At 38.6% G+C, this 19,426-nt stretch overlaps 1 protein-coding gene across 3 annotated transcripts in view; it reads right to left on the bottom strand.

The window, feature by feature from the left end:
- Window positions 1-279: 279 nt before the first annotated feature.
- Window positions 280-19,426, bottom strand: part of GABRG3 (gamma-aminobutyric acid type A receptor subunit gamma3) — a 571,515-nt gene continuing 552,368 nt past the window's right edge. For 2 of the 3 annotated variants that reach the window (XM_055278463.2, XM_055278464.2), the window contains exons 6-8: window positions 5,605-5,801; window positions 5,224-5,301; window positions 280-590 (exon numbers count right to left, since the gene is read on the bottom strand). In XM_055278463.2, the coding sequence (XP_055134438.1) occupies window positions 309-590; window positions 5,224-5,301; window positions 5,605-5,801 (557 nt within the window). In that variant the 3' untranslated portion in view covers window positions 280-308. The remainder of the gene's footprint in view (window positions 591-5,223; window positions 5,302-5,604; window positions 5,802-19,426) is intronic. The other variant, XM_055278462.2, reaches the window with a different exon arrangement.

Here is a 19,426-nt window from a genome sequence, read left to right as displayed (position 1 = left end):
AGCAGCTGCTTCCAATATCCAAAAACCATCCAGAAACAACACCAAGCTACAATTCGGTAGGGATTAGCAAGAATATTACTTTAAAACTCAATTAGCATGTGTGAGTGTGTGTATGTATGTATGTGTGTGTGTAAAATACATAATAGAAACCTTTGCCGGGTACTTCCTGTGTTGCTGAAAGGTCATTTATAACAAGATACACTGAGCAGTGTCCTTCCTTGCTACTCCTGATTGGTCACTACTGGTCTGCGGGCGACGGAGGGTCGAGTATGTACCAAATGCTTTTCACTCTTCATTCTGAGCAACACTTAGAGATACAAGTATCCGACCCAGTAGACCAGGTTAAAGAGCAGGAAGGACGTGGGGAAAAAGACCCGGGAGTACGAGTCCAGCTCCAAGATGTCTATGTGAATACGCCCTTTTCTCCAGGATCCTGATTTACATTCTTCATAGCAGCAGAAGAAGCTCTGACAGTCTTTGCCATCCAGACACTCATAGACACAGGTATCTTCAAATTCCTGCCAGTAAACGGAATTGTTTAAAGTGATCATCGCAGGTGGTGGTGGCCTCATGTCCAGGAGGGAATAGTTCTGCAGGCAAGAAGAATGACACAACAACCATCGTAAAATGCAATAAAAACACCCTGAGGTGTATGAAGCAGTAGGTCCATATTACATCTGTCTCCTACAGATAAAGAGGATGCATGGGCATGCCCATCCCCCACTATACCCCCACGCTGGAGAGAGTTGAGAGAGTTGGTCTTTTTTGTTTTGTTTTGTTTTTTGTTTTTTGTTTTAAGGAGCAGAGAGTTTAACAGGCAAGAAGGAAGGAAGAAGAAAAGAAAGAAGGAAGAAAGGAAGAAGCTTTCCTGTACAGAGACAGAGGGAGGGGTGCTCCAAAGCTGAGAGAGGAGACCCCCGGTCTTTTCAATCCTTGCAATTCTAACGCAAGGAAAATTACATGCAGTTTCAAATCTTGTATTTCCCGGATTATTAATGAAGAAGGTTAAGCATATTTTCAAATGTGTATTAGTCATTTGAAGTCCCTATTCTGCCTATTTTTCTGTGGATTTGTAGTAAGTATGGACATATATTTATCCCTTAAATGTGAAACAGTATGTATATTGAAGTGGGGGGAGACAAATATGTTACTTTTTTCTAATTAGTGAATAGTAAAAGGTATGACTTGCAGGAATGATGAGAGGATCTTCATGTCCCATGTGATTCTGGTGAATGTGAGCTTTCAGTGTGAGGTGGCTGGACACTGCTTACCATCTCAAGAAGCATAACCAAAAATGTGCCCACCTACGATGCTTGCTTTTCTACCTCCCAAGCCCTCCTCCTGCAATGGAAAAGTCCAAGTGGGGCAGATAAAGGAGAGAGAACAACATACTATTCACTCCTAAATGAGAAGAATCATTCCTAACCCTGAGACATGGCTGCAAATAGACTTGTCAATTCTTCAGACAGAGGCTGAGCTCTTCTAAAAACCTATGAAGTGTGCACTACATTGAATTCCATTAAGGGGATACATTTCTAAATTGGACTGAATAATGGAAGAGAACTAAAAAGCATGTCTGCCTGTCTGCTTTGGTTTCATCTGTGCTGGTTGATCTGAGATGGAGCCATGGAGGCTGACACCAAGGAGGAGGTGGAGAGGGAACCCTTCTCAGGGGGCTTCCTAGTGAGGGCCTTTGCCTGGGTGTGGCACATTGCTGGGACAGAGGCCATTCAGAATTCATTAGAAAGCATCGTGACAACCTCTTATACTTTCATCCAAAAATACGATTCCAAGAAGACATGGCACTGCTTTCCCTCCTACTTTTGGGCCTCAATTTGATTGGACATGCTCATAGTCATGGGGTCATAAATCGGGGAGGGGTGGAAGTGTCGATCAGGCACTCAGACAGTACTTGCAGCCTTTGGTGGGTTCTTGTAAATGCGAAGCATCTGTGTGTGAGGACAGACCTAAATTAGCAGGATGGCCTGGACCACATGTTCACAGGGCGTTGTTTGCTCCTCACACGTGTGGCCACCTCCCTCTGCTACCAGTGGGGCCTCATGGTGCGGCTGCCCACCCTCCTCCTCCTTCACAATCCTGATGAGTAGGCAGAAATAAAAGTCCCGCTGTCTCTATGGGCCTAATGTGGACACGTCTCTTCTAGGTTAATGTTTTTTGTCCCGAGTGGGTGTAAACATCACCAAGGGTTTGCTAAAACATAGCAGTTCCCTGCCTCTACCCCACTGCATTGAAGGGATCTGCCTCTTTTTGACAACCTCCAGTTGAAAGATCTGCCTTTATTAACAAACAATTGCAATAAAGGTTTCTTACACGTGTGCTTTGACAGTGATCAGCCATTCATCCACTCATTGCTTCATGCCTCTGTGTAGTCCCTTGCTATGTGGATGGAACTGGGGGCTATCGGAGACATAGAGGAGAAGTCTGGCTGTTTGCAAGGCAGGGCAGCTACGCAGGAAGATTCTGACTTAGACTGGGAGGCAGAAGGCTCTGCTGATGTGGGGATGGCTCACCAGAGATCTAAAGGGCAACCCTTGGAGGCCACAGGCAGGACAGCAGGGTGGTTTCTGGAGCAAGAGAAACCTCCATTTCACTCCATTTAGGGAACCAAAAAACACCTGGAGATCGTATTTACAATATTGAAAATAGCTCTTATTATGTCTTCATAGTTCACTGCTTTGAAATGAAACAAATTCCATTTTATAAGTTTGAAGCAAAATGTAAGATGTTAAGAGCCATAAACAGCTTATGAACTTCTTTACTTGCCTCCTTTTCATTTGTCATGAAAATTTCAAACTGTGCCCAAGATAGAGATTTTAATTAATGATTCCCCAAAGTCCTCTTTGGCCCAGCTGGGTCCCTGACTCCCTCCTCTTTTGTCTGTGTGTATAGCGCAGCCCCATGAGTGTCCCGGAGCACCGTGCTTCCTGGGCACATGTGAAGTTCCTCAGCCTTGCATTTGACACATTAGGAAAGGGGCACAGAGCAGTTGGAACAGCTTGCCCCAGGCCACACCTGTGACTGTCACGGAGCCTGGCCCCTGGCCCTCATCACTCAGAGGCTGCTCATTTCTGTTGCTTCGTGTTGGTAACGGTGGCTCCTTCACTAGCATAAGGCTGCAAACCGATGTTTCAGAGTAGAGTTGGGAAGTTGACAGTTTGCACTCAACAGAGGACAGACTTCCTTTTTCTTCGGCTTAGCTTTATTCTTGCTACAGGTCTCTCTGGTTGTGTCTTCTCACCAGGCCTGGCACCCTTTCTGTCTGTGAACTATTTCTCTTTGTACTTCCTTTAAGGTCATTAAACTTTCCCACTTTCTCTTATTTTTTTTAAATTTTCTGCTCATTTTGTGATAATATCTTTTTCTCTCTGTGTTAAAGGATTTTTTTCTTCTTTTGGCAGCATCATTTCTGTACTAAAGAGGTCAATGTTTCTTTCCTTCTTTCAACACCCAGGTCCTGGCTATGTGTAATGATGTGCACCCTTCCCCTCTTCTCTGTGTTTTGGTCCCACGCCATTTGGAAGCATTTGTTGGCAAAATCTTTATGTTCTCTGTAGCTCCCCGCAGCTGTAACAGTGATTTGCCCACTAACGTTCTGGAAGAACTATCATGATCCACACTTGCAGAGTGCAGACAACTATGTAGTCTCCTGACAATGGGCTGGAAGTGCGCTGCATATGAGGTCCTGATTAACAAGTAGCAAACCACCTGGCACTGCATATGAGGTCCTGATTAGCAAGTAGCAAACCACCTGCGGCTTATAGGTGGGCTTGAAACATTCGATTTAATTAGTAAATTGTAATTAGTATACATATGTATAAAGGAATAAAAATCATTATTGTAAATAAAAGTTATTATATGATAAAAGTTGTAGTTCACATCATTAATTTAAAAATATTTTCTCGATTTTTCAATAAAGCTACACTCTAACCTCTAGCCAAAATAAATTCAGACTTGTTAATAGTTAAATGTAACAAATTTGTTTTTAAATTGTCAAACCTTGGTCAATATTTACAGGGCTTAATTTATCCATACTAATTTCCTCATTTGTAGAAAGGTTTGTTGTGAGAATAAAGTGAGTTGATACATGAAAACACAGAGAACATATTGTCAAGCATAGTGCTCAAAAGAAAGTGAGTGGGGTCGTGTCATTTTGAGGGTAGGAAGGACCTTCCAAAGCAGAACACAAGAAGCAGAAACTACAAAAGAAAACGCTGACAGATTTGACCACATGAAACAAAATCTGCATAGAGAAAGGCACAAAACAGGATAGTGGCAATGTTGCCAATTCAAGTTGGAATAAAAACTACATGACAAACATTAATATCATGAATATATCCTATATGTGACTATATAAATTATATATTTTATAAAACACAATTTATATAATATGTAACATATACACCACTGTCAGATTGCTACTTTAAAATACTAATGAAAGTTTAAAAATATTCAAAAGCAATTCACAAAAATGGAAATGCAAATCAAAAATAAGAGAGTGACAATATTGTCAATAGTCAAAGAAATGCCAATGAGAAAAGTCTGCAGAGCTCGTTTTCCTGCTTGACTATCAAACAATGCAGGGAAAATTGGGGATGAGGTGTCTGGAATTGCTGATGGAGCTGGTGGAGTGCCATTTGGCAAAGACCATGCGACCCCTCTGCCCAAACATTCTGCTCCTAGGAATTTATAACCAAGTAAACAGTCACAGGTATATGCAAACTGGTAGTGATAAGGATGTAAATGCAAGTGAAAAATGTGGATAAGCCCAGTCAGTGTCCTGCCAAGATTGCTTGTGCATCAATCATGAGCATATGATATGATCATTAAAATGATCCTATAAAATAATATTTGTGGCACAAAACTTAAGTACATATAAGTACATATTTTTGAGTTATAAAAGAGGCTATAAAACAATATAAAGATCATAATTCAGTTTTTCTAAAATGCATGAACCTATATTATTTGAATGGCTAAGAGTCAGAACTATATATGCCATACACTAATCCCCATGTAGAAGGATTATGATTACTTTTCTCCTCTAATTTCCAAATTGTCAAAGTTGGATTTTTAACCTAACACTAAACACATTTTTGAAGTCAGCATGTGCATCACTCATTGGTCTTCAATACACGCATGCATCAACAGCAATCTATCTTTCAAATGCAATCTTAGTTTAGTGAATGTTCTCAGAAATATTGGCACCTGCAATGCTATACATACGGAGGGGGCTTGTAGGCTTATTCGCTCAGGAATCCATCTTGAGGAATCTGGATGTAGTAACTAAAAGAAAAGAAGAAAAAATAACTAGGAAACTGTCATGAACATTTGCATCCAAGATCACTCTTAAGAGCAATCTTTAGGGTATGACTAAACCAAACCACCTCACTGGTAGGTGACACCAGAGATGTCTTAGAGTCACATTCACATCTTCAGAATCCCTGTCTGGTTTTGAAAAGTCTTGTTGAATTGGGTATTTAAATCATGCTTTATACGATCCTTAGGAATACAATAGCATTTAAGCACACACTCATCTCAAACAGCGCCCCCATTACCTCCCGGAGAACCTTTGCTACTGCAGCTCACCGATGTTGTCTTCTTCGTGGTGGTCGGTTTTCTACAGCTGGAATAGTAGTTGAGGGTGGCATACTCCATCAGCGCCGCGAAGACAAACAGGAAGCACACGGTCACAAAGAGGTCCATGGCGGTCACGTAGGACACGCGTGGCAAGGAATTCCTGGCAATGGTGCTCAGGGTGGTCATGGTCAGCACCGTGGTGATACCTGAACAGGGGACGGATAGCATGTTGTAAAAGGGTGCAACACGCAACAGGAATCCCAGACGGTCACCCACATCCCTCCACCCCAGCACGGCTGCCTTACAGGAATCCCTGATGCTGCATACCTCATGTAATGTTACTTTGAATTTTAATATCCATACAATTTTATAAGCAATGTTTCAATGAAATTTCTAATTATAGTCTTCACAATAACATTAAAGTGCCTGAATCAAATAAACACCTTTCAACTCATTCAGTAATTCTCTCTCATTGTTGGACATTTTGCCTTTTAAGCAATTTTTAACATAGATGCTCTTTTTGCAGTCCTATATATTCCCTGCTGTTCCACATCTCACACTTCTGCCCAGCTAAATCCTTTTATTTCTGACTTCTCCTCACCTCCCCAGTTTGAAAACGCTCACTATTCTTGAAGACCCGGCTCCAGCACCACTCTTACCCTCCAGGCAGAGCTGACAACATGCACATCTGCAGTATCCCTGTACCTTCTACGTATCTCAGCTTTTTTTGTTTTCATTATCACTGGGAATCGCATATGTCTTTACATATCTGTCTCCTAGATAGATTGTGTGGTCTTTAAGGCAAAAACAGTCCCTTACTTGTCTTTGTTTCCTGTCCCCCAGCACGGACGCTAGCACATTTGAGGCATTTAAATGAATGCTTTACATCGAATGAATCAATTAATTGGTAATACTCAATGTTGGTTTGACTTCGACTATTTCATATGCCTGGGTCAACACTGGATGTTTAATCAAATATTGTGGAAAACATTCAGAAAAGAGACACAGACACACATGAGATGGATAGCTTAGAAGGGAAAAATGAAAAAAGACATGGAGACTATTGAACATAAGAATAAAATGAAGAAGAGCGATTATCATGTGAAATAGGCTAAGACTGACTCTCCCGGGTCTCCCCAAGAAATCAGGACCTGTCAGAACTACTAGACAGGGAAGGTTAGTGACCCCAGATTCATGGGCCCCAGAATCACAGGAATCTGAATTTTAACAGTCACCACCTCTGTAGCTCAATGGGGCTAGAGTAAAATATCTGCATCGCAGTACTAGTCAGAGAATAGGTACATAGGACAGATGAGGACACATTACTTTCCACCTTTGCTGCAGCAACACAGCCTCTGTTTAGTTCCTCCCTGCACCTGCTCAGGGCAGTTCTGCCAGGGCCCAGTGGAGAATGGGTCTCAAAGCACTGGGTGGACAGCTTGTAGAGGTGTAAAGAATATCACCTGAAAATCCAAGCCCTCCACCTTGCTCTGGGCCTTCTCAGCATTTGGCCATGAGGAGTCACTTACCATCTTTGAATCAGTTGCCTTAACTTGTGCAGTGAAAATAGAATGCCAGGCACTCTCCAATATAGGTGGTAAAATTTCATGTAAAAATGCTGTGTAAACTGGAAAAGTCTATACTTATGTCAGATGTAGTTTTATGGAAAAAGCTCTTTTGAAAAAATTATTTTATTTTATTTATATTTTTTAAATTCTATGGAACATGTGCAGAATGTGCATGTTTATTACATAGATAAACGTGTGCCATGGTGGTTTGCTGCACCTATCAACCCATCACCTAGGTATTAAGCCCAGCATGCATTAGCTCTTTTCCCTAATGTTCTCCCCCAGGGAATACTATGCAGCCATAAAAAAGAATGAGATCATGTCCTTTGCAGGGACATGGATGAAGCTGGAAGCCATTATCCTCTTTTAATAAACATCCAATTCAACTTTTAAAAATGTGACCACATCATTTCTAAGAAGAAGTTCAAAATCTTAGTTTTTATTTCAATAGAAATACAAACTGTTTGTGTCTGCAATTTCCATAGACCTTGTCCATCAGTTGTCATGAGTGGCCTGTATTCCAGATGTAGACAGTGGCCATGTGCTTTATCCTCCCCACTTCCACCCCCACCCTGAAACTATACAGTGCTGAAGAAAAATAAGCCTTAGGCATTTCTATTTAGTTCAGGGATCTAAGCCACCTAGTAAGGAAGAGTGCTCTGCAAAAACACCTGTTGGCGTGACTTCCTCTTCGGGGAAAGCACAAAGGAGTTCAGGAAGGTTATCTCAGCTGAATCTAGTACACATAGGATGCTCTGGGGATGATTCTGGTCTCACAGAATCCTAGAACAACTTTCTTCTTGGCTTTGGAGGGATGAGTGAATATAAATCCTGGCATCTTACTACAGTCAGAAGTAAACATCCTAATGTAAACACAAACTAAAATAACACGTTTTGATGTTGGCTTTTTTTTTTTTTCATTCAGCACAATGCCCTTGACACATTTAAACTGCTGCTTCATCAATACTTTGTTCTTTCCTACTGCTGAGTAGTATTTCACGGTTTGGGTGTTCCATAGTTTCGTTAGCCTTTCACTTGTTGAGGGATATTTTGGTTCTTTCCAGTTCTTGGTGATTACATGAACATTCATGTCAGTGTAACAGTATCACCCTATTTCAAGTGACTTTCTTGGAGACACACTGTAGCTGGATCATGCTTTATTTTTTTAATCCTCTCTGCTAATTTCTGTTTTTTTACTGGTATGTTCCAGCAATTTACATTGAATGTAGTTATTAATATTTAAGATGTAACTCTCCCATTTTATATTGTGTTTCCTGTTTGTTTGTTCCTTTATAACATCTTGTTTTCTTTTTCCCGCCTTCCCATGGGTTATCTCAACATATTTTAGAATTTGATTTTGCTTTATCCTACAGTGTTTTTGAAGCACGTCACTCTTTATAGCCTTTTTAGTGGTTCCTCCAGTATTATAAATACATAATTTATCATATTTAACATTTTACCAGTTTGAATGAAATGTAGAAACTTTATTTCCCCTTACTCTTCCTTGATTTTAATATAATTGTCTTAAATATTTCCTTTAATTAGTTTAGTAATTACATCAAGTAGCATTATGATTTTTTGCTTCAACCATTGTAATTTAGAAAACTCAAAAGACAAAGGAAAGTCCATTTTACTTGCCCATATTTTCACTTTTTCTATTTTTTTCTTCATTTCTTTTGTTAAAAATTTCTTATCATTTTCTATTTCAAGAAATTCTGTTAGCCATCAATTTAGGGGACATCTGCTAGTGACAAATTCTCTTTGTTCTTCTTTGTCCGAGAATGGATTTCTCCTTTATCCTTAAATGATACTCTCATTGGATATAGAATTCTGGGTTGACTATTATTTCCATTCAGCGTTAAAAAACACTGTGCCACTTCCTCCTTGCCTCCTTGGTTTGGATGAGAAATCCATTGTCATTCAATTTGTTTTTTCTATAAAGACAAGGTGACGTTTCTTTGCTACTCTCAAGAATTTTTCTTCCATTTTTAAGAGTTTGATTATGATGTGTCTTTACCTAACATTCTTTGGATTTAACCTATTTGGGATTAATTCAGCTTCTTGGATCTCTAGATTTATGCCTTTTGGCAAATTCGAGAATTTTTTTTTTATTAAATTCCATTTTTGTTTTAGATTTAGGGGGTACACGTGCAGGTCTGTTACAAGGGTATTTTGCATAATGCTGAAGTTTCGGCTTCTACAGATCCCGTCACCCAGATAGTGAACATAGGATCCAATAGAAAGTTTTTCATTTTTATTTATTTTATTATTATTATTATACTTTAAGTTTTAGGGTACATGTGCACAATGTGCAGGTTTGTTACATATGTATCCATATGCCATGTTGGTGTGCTGCACCCATTAACTCGTCATTTAGCATTAGGTATATCTCCAAATGCTGTCCCTCCCCCCTACCCCCACCCCACAACAGTCCCTGGAGTGTGATGTTACCCTTCCTGTGTCCATGTGTTCTCATTGTTCAATTCCCACCTATGAGTGAGAACATGCGGTGTTTGGTTTTTTGTCCTTGCGATAGTTTACTGAGAATGATGGTTTCCAGTTTCATCCATGTCCCTACAAAGGACATGAACTCATCATTTTTTATGGCTGCATAGTATTCCATGGTGTATATGTGCCACATTTTCTTAATCCAGTCTATTGTTGTTGGACATTTGGGTTGGTTCCAAGTCTCTGCTATTGTGAATAGTGCTGCAACAAACATACGTGTGCATGTGTCTTTATAGCAGCATGATTTATAGTCCTTTGGGTATATACCCAGTAATGGGATGGCTGGGTCAAATGGTATTTCTAGTTCTAGATCCCTGAGGAATCGCCACACTGACTTCCACAATGGTTGAACTAGTTTACAGTCCCACCAACAGTGTAAAAGTGTTCCTATTTCTCCACATCCTCTCCAGCACCTGTTGTTTCCTGACTTTTTAATGATCGCCATTCTAACTGATGTGAGATGGTATCTCATTGTGGTTTTGATTTGCATTTCTCTGATGGCCAGTGATGATGAGCATTTTTGCATGTGTTTTTTTGGTTGCATAAATGTCTTCTTTTAAGAAGTGTCTGTTCATGGCCTTTGCCCACTTTTTGATGGAGTTGTTTGTTTTTTTCTTGTAAATTTGTTTGAGTTCATTGTAGATTCTGGATATTAGCCCTTTGTCAGATGAGTAGGTTGTGAAAATTTTCTCCCATTCTGTAGGTTGCCTGTTAACTCTGATGGTAGTTTCTTTTGCTGTGCAGAAGCGCTTTAGTTTAATTAGATCCCATTTGTCAATTTTGGCTTTTGTTGTCATTGCTTTTGGTGTTTTAGACATGAAGTCCTTGCCCATGCCTATGTCCTGAATGGTATTGCCTAGGTTTTCCTCTAGGGTTTTTATGGTTTTGGGTCTAACATGTAAGTCTTTATTCCACCTTGAATTAATTTTTGTTTAAGGTGTAAGGAAGGGATCCAGTTTCAGCTTTCTACATATGGCTAGCCAGTTTTCCCAGCACCATTTATTAAATAGGGAATCCTTTTCCCATTGCTTGTTTTTGTCAGGTTTGTCAAAGATCAGATAGTTGTAGATATGCGGCATTATTTCTGAGGGCTCTGTTCTGATCCATTGATCTATGTCTCTGTTGTCGTACCAGTGCCATGCTGTTTTGGTTACTGTAGCTTTGTAGTATAGTTTGAAGTCAGGTAGTGCGATGCCTCCAGCTTTCTTCTTTTGGCTTAGGATTGACTTGGCGATGTGGGATCTTTTTTGGTTCCATATGAACTTTAAAGTAGTTTTTTCCAGTTCTGTGAAGAAAGTCATTGGTAGCTTGATGCGGATGGCACTGAATCTATAAATTACCTTGGGCAGTATGGCCATTTTCATGATATTGATTCTTCCAACCCATGAGCATGGAATGTTCTTCCATTTGTTTGTATCCTCTTTTATTTCATTGAGCAGTGGTTTGTAGCTCTCATTGAAGAGGTCCTTCACATCCCTTGTAAGTTGGATTCCTAGGTATTTGATTCTCTTTGAAGCAATTGTGAATGGGAGTTCACTCATGATTTGGCTCTCTGTTTGTCCGTGATTGGTGTACAAGAATGCTTGTGATTTTTGTACATTGATTTCGTATCCTAAGACTTTGCTGAAGTTGCTTATCAGCTTGAGGAGATTTTGGGCTGAGACAATGGGGTTTTCTAGATATACAATCATATCATCTGCAAACAGGGACAATTTGACTTCCTCTTTTCCTGATTGAATACCCTTTATTTCCTTCTCCTGCCTGATTGCCCTGGCCAGAACTCCCAGCACTATGTTGAATAGGAGTGGTGAGAGAGGGCATCCCTGTCTTGTGCCAGTTTTCAAAGGGAATGTTTCCAGTTTTTGCCCATTCAGTATGATATTGGCTGTGGGTTTGTCATAGATAGCTCTTATGATTTTGAGATATGTCCCATCAATACCTAATTTATTGAGAGTTTTTAGCATGAAGGGTTGAATTTTGTTAAAGGCCTTTTCTGCATCTATTGAGATAATCATGTGGTTTTCATCTTTGGTTCTGTTTATATGCCGGATTACATTTATTGATTTGCTTAAGTTGAACAAGCCTTGCATCCCAGGGATGAAGCCCACTTGATCATGGTGGATAAGCTTTTTGATGTGCTGCTGGATTCAGTTTGCCAGTATTCTATTGAGGATTTTTGCATCAATGTTCATCAAGGATATTGGTCTGAAATTCTCTTTTTTCGTTATGTCTCTGCCCGGCTTTGGTATCAGAATGATGCTGGCCTCATAAAATGTGTTAGGGAGGATTCCGTCTTTTTCTATTGATTGGAATAGTTTCAGAAGGAATGGTACCAGTTCCTCCTTGTACCTCTGGTAGAATTCGGCTGTGAATCCATCAGGTCCTGGACTCTTTTTGGTTGGTAAGCTATTGATTATTGCCACAATTTCAGAGCCTGTTATTGGTCTATTCAGAGATTCAACTCCTTCCTGGTTTAGTCTTGGGAGGGTGTATTTGTCGAGGAATTTATCCATTTCTTCTAGATTTTCTAGTTTATTTGCGTAGAGCTGTTTGTAGTATTCTCTGATGGTAGATTGTATTTCTGTGGGATCAGTGGTGATATCCCCTTTATGATTTTTCATTGCATCTATTTCATTCTTCTCTCTTTTCTTCTTTATTAGTCTCGCTAGTGGTCTATCAATTTTGTTGATCTTTTGAAAAAACCAGCTCCTGGATTCATTAATTTTTTGAAGGGTTTTTTGTGTCTCTATTTCCTTCAGTTCTGCTCTGATCTTAGTTATTTCTTGCCTTCTGCTAGCTTTTGAATGTGTTTGCTCTTGCTTCTCTAGTTCTTTTGTGATGTTAGGGTGTCAATTTTGGATCTTTCCTGCTTTCTCTTGTGGGCATTTAGTGCTATAAATTTCCCTCTACACACTGCTGTGAATGTGTCTCAGAGATTCTGGTATGTTGTGTCTTTGTTCTCGTTGATTTCAAAGAACATCTTTATTTCTGCCTTCATTTCGTTATGTACCCAGTAGTCATTCAGGAGCAGGTTGTTCAGTTTCCATGTAGTTGAGCAGTTTCGAGTGAGTTTCTTGATCCTGAGTTCTAGTTTGATTGCACTGTGGTCTGAGAGACAGTTTGTTATAATTTCTGTTCTTTTACATTTGCTGAGGAGAGCTTTACTTCCAACTATGTGGTCAATTTTGGAATAGGTGTGGTGTGGTGCTGAAAAAGGTGTATATTCTGTTGATTTGGGGTGTAGAGTTCTGTAGATGTCTATTAAGTCTGCTTGGTGCAGAGCTGAGTTCAATTCCTGGATATCCTTGTTAACTTTCTGTCTCGTTGATCTGTCTAATGTTGACAGTAGGGTGTTAAAATCTCCTATTATTATTGTGTGGGAGTTTAAGTCTCTTTGTAGGTCACTCAGGACTTGCTTTATGAATCTGGGTGCTCCTGTATTGGATGCATATATATTTAGGAAAGTTAGCTCTTCTTGTTGAATTGATCCCTTTACCATTATGTAATGGCCTTCTTTGTCTCTTTTGATCTTTGTTGGTTTAAAGTCTATTTTATCAGAGACTAGGATTGCAACCCCTGCCTTTTTTTGTTTTCCATTTGCTTGATAGATCTTCCTCCATCCCTTTATTTTGAGTCTATGTGTGTCTGTGCACGTGAGATGGGTTTCCTGAATACAGCACACTGATGGGTCTTGACTCCTTATCCAATTTGCCAGTCTGTGTCTTTTAATTGGAGCATTTAGCCCATTTACATTTAAAGTTAATATTGTTATGTGTGAATTTGATCCTGTCATTATGATGTTAGTTGGTTATTTTGCTCATTAGTTGATGCAGTTTCTTCCTAGTCTCAATGGTCTTTACAATTTGGCATGTTTTTGCAATTTCTGGTACCGGTTGTTCCTTTCCATGTTTAGTGCTTCCTTCAGGAGCTCTTTTAGGGCAGGCCTGGTGGTGACAAAATCTCTCAGCATTTGCTTGTCTGTAAAGTATTTTATTTCTCCTTCACTTATGAAGCTTAGTTTGGCGGGATAGGAAATTCTGGGTTGAAAATTCTTTTCTTTAAGAATGTTGAATATTGGCCCCCACTCTCTTCTGGCTTGTAGAGTTTCTGCTGATAGATCAGCTGTTAGTCTGATGGGCTTCTCTTTGTGGGTAACCCGACCTTTCTCTCTGGCCGCCCTTAACATTTTTTCCTTCATTTCAACTTTGGTGAATCTGACAATTATGTGTCTTGGAGTTCCTCTTCTCGAGGAGTATCTTTGTGGCGTTCTCTGTATTTCCTGAATGTGAATGTTGGCCTGCTTTGCTAGATTGGGGAAGTTCTCCTGGATAATATGTTGCAGAGTGTTTTCCAACTTGGTTCCATTCTCCCCGTCACTTTCAGGTATACCAATAAGACGTAGGTTTGGTCTTTTCACATAGTCCCATATTTCTTGGAGGCTTTGTTCGTTTCTTTTTATTCTTTTTTCTCTAAACTTCTCTTCTCGCTTCATTTCATTCATTTCATCTTCCATTGCTGATACCCTTTCTTCTAGTTGATCGCATTGGCTACCGAGACTTCTGCAATCTTCATGTAGTTCTCGAAACTTGGCTTTCAGCTCCATCAGCTCCTTTAAGCCCTTCTCTGCATTGGTTATCTTAGTTATACATTCATCTATTTTTTTTTCAAAGTTTTTAACTTCCTTGCCATTGGTTTGAATTTCCTCCCATAGCTCGGAGTAGTTTGATCGTCCGAAGCCTTCTTGTCTCAACTCGTCAAAGTCATTCTCCGTCCAGCTTTGCTCTGTTGCTGGTGAGGAACTGCGTTCCTTTGGAGAAGGAGAGCTGCTCTGCTTTTTAGAATTTCCAGTTTTTCTGCTTTGTTTTTTTCCCCATCTTTGTGGTTTTATCTACTTTTGGTCTTTGATGATGGTGATGTACAGATGAGTTTTTGGTGTGGGTGTCCTTTCTGTTTGTTAGTTTTCCTTCTACCAGAGAGGACCCTCAGCTGTAGGTGTGTTGGAGTTTGCTAGAGTTCCACTCCAGACCCTGTTTTGCTGGGTGTCAGCAGCAGTGGCTGCAGAACAGTGGATTTTTGTGAACCGCAAATTCAGCTGTCTGATTGTTTCTCTGGAAGTTTTGTCTAAGAGGAGTACCTGGCCAAGTGAGGTGTCAGTCTGTCCCTACTGGGGGCTGCCTCCAAGTTAGGCTGCTTTGGGGTCAGGGACCCACTTTAGGAGGCAGTCTGCCCATTCTCAGATCTCCAGCTGCGTGCTGGGAGAACCACTACTCGCTTCAAAGCTGTCAGACAGGGACATTTAAGACTGCAGAGGTTCCTGCTGTCTTTTTGTTTGTCTGTGCCCTGCCCCCCGATGTGGAGCCTATAGAGGCAGGCAGGCCTCCTTGAGCTGTGGTGGGCCCCACCCAGTTCGAGCTTCCTAGCTGCTTTGTTTACCTAAGCAAGCCTGGGCAATGGTGAGCACCCCTCCCCCAGCCTCACTGCTCCCTTGCAGTTTGATCTCAGACTGCTGTGCTAGCAATCAGCGAGACCTCGTGGGCGTAGGAGCCTCTGATCCAGGTGCGGGACACAATCTCCTGGTGTGCCGTTTTCCAAGCCCATTGGAAAAGCGCAGTATTAGGGTGGGAGTGACCCGATTTTCCAGGTGCCGTCTGTTACCCCTTTCTTTGACTAGGAAAGGGAACTCCCTGACCCCTTGTGCTTCCCAAGTGAGGCAATGCCTCACCCTGCTTTGGGTCACGCACGGTGCGCTGCACCGACTGTCCTGCACCCACTGTTTGGCACTCCCTAGTGAGATGAACCCGGTACCTCAGATGGAAATGCAGAAATCACCCATCTTCTGCGTCGCTCACGCTGGGAGCTGTAGACCGGAGCTGTTCCTATTCGGCCATCTTGGCTCCACCTAAATTTGAGAATTTTTTATCCATTGTTTCTTTGAATACTTTTTTTTAGCTCCATTTTGTTTCTCTTTTTCTGGAACTTCAATGACACAGATGTTGGATCATTTCCCTCTCCAACATTTGTGTCAACATTTGGAGATATCCCTAAACTCAGTTGATTATTATTTTTTTCAATATATTTCCTCTCTGTTCTCAGATTGGCTAATTTTTGTTGTTCTATCTCATGGTTCACTGATTCTTTCCTCTGTCTTATCTTCTTTTGTTAAGCACATCCAGTGAGTTTTTCATTTTGGCATTGTATTTTTCAGTTCTAAAAATTTCATTGAGTTCTTTATATCCTCTATTTCTTTGTGGAGCTTTTCTATTTTTTCATTTAGTTGAAGCAAGTGTGCATTTGCTCACTGAAGCACATTTATGACTGATATTTTAAAATCCTAGTCAGATAATTCTAACAATTGTGTTATCTTGATATTGGCATTTTCTTTTTGATATGATGAGTGATATTTTATTGTATCCTGCACATTTCTGGTACAATTTTATCAGACTAAAATATTATATAGAAAATCTTTAAAGTAGCCATACTTACAATATATTTAGAACAAAAAATTAATATAAAGATGAATAAGTTAAATTAAAATTTCTGCACATCAAATGCATAAAAAGAGGAGAAAGATGCTATTCATTGGAAAAATGTATTTATGTTATATAAATACAAAACCACAAATCTTCATGTTTCATTTTATCTAATAACATGAAATATCTATTCAAGTGTGTTTTCATGTCAGAAATGTTTTAAAGTTTTCCTCACCTAAGATTCACTTTCTGGTCTGAGAAATCTTTATCTAATCTAATATTATAATCCTAACATTTTTCTAGAAATTTAACATTTCTAGTTTTACCATTTGAGTATAATCCATTTTAAGTAATATTTTGTGTATGGCAGGAGGTGGATATTGAAATTCACTTGCATGATGTAATTATTAGGTGCAGAGTTCTATAATATCCAGTAGCTCAAAGACATTGATATTGTCGTTCAGATCTTCCATTCCTTTACTGGCTTTTTGTTTGTTGACTGGTTTAATCACTTAAATAAGTGGACAAATGTGCTTGTTTGTGTACACTGCTGATAGAAGTATATTTAAATATCAAACTGTGATTGATTTTAAAAATTTATCCTCTTCTCAGTTTTTGTTGTTTTTAATATGAAGCTCTAATACTAGGCACAGGCACATTTATGAATGTCTTGTCTTGCGGTTGAATTTATCCTTTTATTATTATTATATGCTCCTATTTATTTCTACATTGAATTCTTAGCTATGGTTTTTATTATATTTTCATACATTTTAACAGATTACAATAAGATTTCTTAACATATCTACTTAGAATTTTTTTAGAATTACTTCACTCATTTTTATACCACATAGGAACATAGTTCCATATGTCCCCCAACCTCATTGCTATTTATGGCTTATATTTTATTTTTTCTTATGTCATAAGTCACATCTTGCAATATTATTATTTTGACTTTAATTGAAAGAATAAAAATAGAAAACTGGCTTTTTTTAACTTTACCACATACTTACCATTTCTGATGTTTTTCATTACTTCTTGTAAATCCATTTTTCTATTTATTATTTCTATTAATCTAATTAGCTTGCTTTAGAATTTTCACTATGGTTTTAAATTTTCTGTGACAAATTAGCACAGATTTTGTTTATCTAAAAAAATCTTCATTCTGATGAAATTTTTGAAGTATATTTTCTCTGGATATAGAATTTCAATACTTTAAAGATGGCAATTAATTATCTTCTGGTCTCCATTATTGCACATGAAGAATCAGTCAGTCATATTTTTGCTCATCCACATGACAGGACATTTTTATGTATCTACTTTCAAGTATTCTCTTTATTTTTGATTGTCATCATTTGAACTATGATGGTTTTCTTTGTATTTATCTTGCTTGTATCTCACTAAGCTATTTGAATTTGTAGGCTGATGTTTTTCACCAAACATTGGAATTTCTTAACCACACGTTTTCAAAAATATTTGTCCTCATTCTTTTTCTCTTCTTATTCTGATTTTAACTATCACCTCAGTTATAGTCAGTTATAGTTATGTTATGCATATTCATATTGTATCACAGATCACTGGGACTTCTTTCTTTTTAATCTTTTTATTCCTTTGTTCTTCAGATTAGATAAATTTCATCTGGTGGTCTTCAATTTTATATAAACTTTTATTTCTGCCATCTTCAATCTGCTCTTAAGTCTAGTTAGTGAATTTTTCAATCAAGATATTATACATTTCATTCTAGAATTTCTTTTTATATACTTTCTGTGATGAGATAACCCATCTATTCATTAATTAAAATCATATTGTCCTTTAAGTCTTCATTGTTATAATAGCTATAGTTAAAGTCCATGCCTACTGAGTCAGCAATAGACTTCTCTTTGCTTTTTATTTAATCCTTCTTTCTTTGTAATCATGGGCAACATTTTTCTACATCTTAGAATGTCTAATATGTTCTTATTATAACTCCTTATAATGTAAAGAGTCTGCACTATATTATCTTTTTAAGAAGCCCTTTGAATTCTTCTGACAAACAGTTAATTTACTGATGGTTCTCCTTGATCTTGTTATTGCTTGGTTCAAGCTTCATTAAAGGACATCTAGAGTACCCCCTTTATTTCTAGGCACAGACTTTTTGGTGTCTAAACTAAACATCTTATTGTTAATAAAGTTCCTCAATTCTTCTGGCTATAAATTTATTATCTGACTGCACCATGAAATTCTAGCTTCTGTGTCTTGAGCCCAGAACAACTATTCTCTGTAGGATTTTCATAGTCTCAAGTTGTACAAACATAGTTATATATTAATATCACTTTGAAGCTTATCTTTAGATGTCTCGTGTACAGTGACATCTAATATATGTAACTATGAAACCATAACCCCAAGGGTTAGTCACTAAATCTGTGTTGATTTGCCTACAACTCTACCATGTATTTTCTATAAGCATGCAAAACTAGTATAGATAGAGGATATTACAGGCTAATTAATCTCTTGGCATCTGGTCTACCCAGGCCCAGTGCTTTGTTCTTGAACAAACAAATTTAAAAAACACAGAGAAATAACAATGCAAATATGAGAGATGTTGCAGAAATTTGAAATTGAGGCAGCTTCCTCTTTTCTATAGGAATTTTTTTAGGGGAAAACCATCTCTATATTCAGTCTTATATATTACCTACCTTCGAAAAATCAAAACATCGAAAGTTAAGCAAAATTCCTGTCAGAAAGAAAAACTGACATAATACATGTTGCACAGTTTTAAAACTACTGAAAGTTAGTGTTTTATTAAGAAGATTTTGGGAACCAGAGAAAAATTCATGAAAAGACTGAGTTTTAGTGTGTGCTCACAGCTGAAAAGAATGATCATTTTCTCGTTTGCTGGTAAAGTTGCTATAAACAAACAGAGCTTCAATTATTGATCAACTATTTTTACCAATACTATATCTTCAGTCCTCAGAGGTGTGTGGCAAATTCTGTTTCCTGACATTAACATAGGGGGACTTTTAAGTTGACAGGTTCTGGGATGTGCCTGTGTTTTTGTGATCATATCAGCCTGTGATACAGGATACTATCACAATGGATTTACTGTGAATCTCCTACCCCATCTTGATTTAAGTGACGCACATAGAATCCCATTGTGAGAAAGGACAGTCTTGCTTGGCTTCTTAAGAGAAAATTCTAAGCACGGTCCAAGTCACCCTCAAATGAGATCATTCACATTTAAATAGTCTTTTACATTGAAAGTATTTTTTATGAATGCTTCTATATTAAAATTACGCAAATTTATGGAAG

The sequence above is a fragment of the Symphalangus syndactylus genome, chromosome 5 (assembly GCF_028878055.3).
Source record: "Symphalangus syndactylus isolate Jambi chromosome 5, NHGRI_mSymSyn1-v2.1_pri, whole genome shotgun sequence".
NCBI classification, from domain to species: Eukaryota; Metazoa; Chordata; class Mammalia; order Primates; family Hylobatidae; genus Symphalangus; species Symphalangus syndactylus.
Note: the sequence above shows the minus strand (reverse complement) of the source record. Positions and strands in the feature narration are given on the sequence as shown.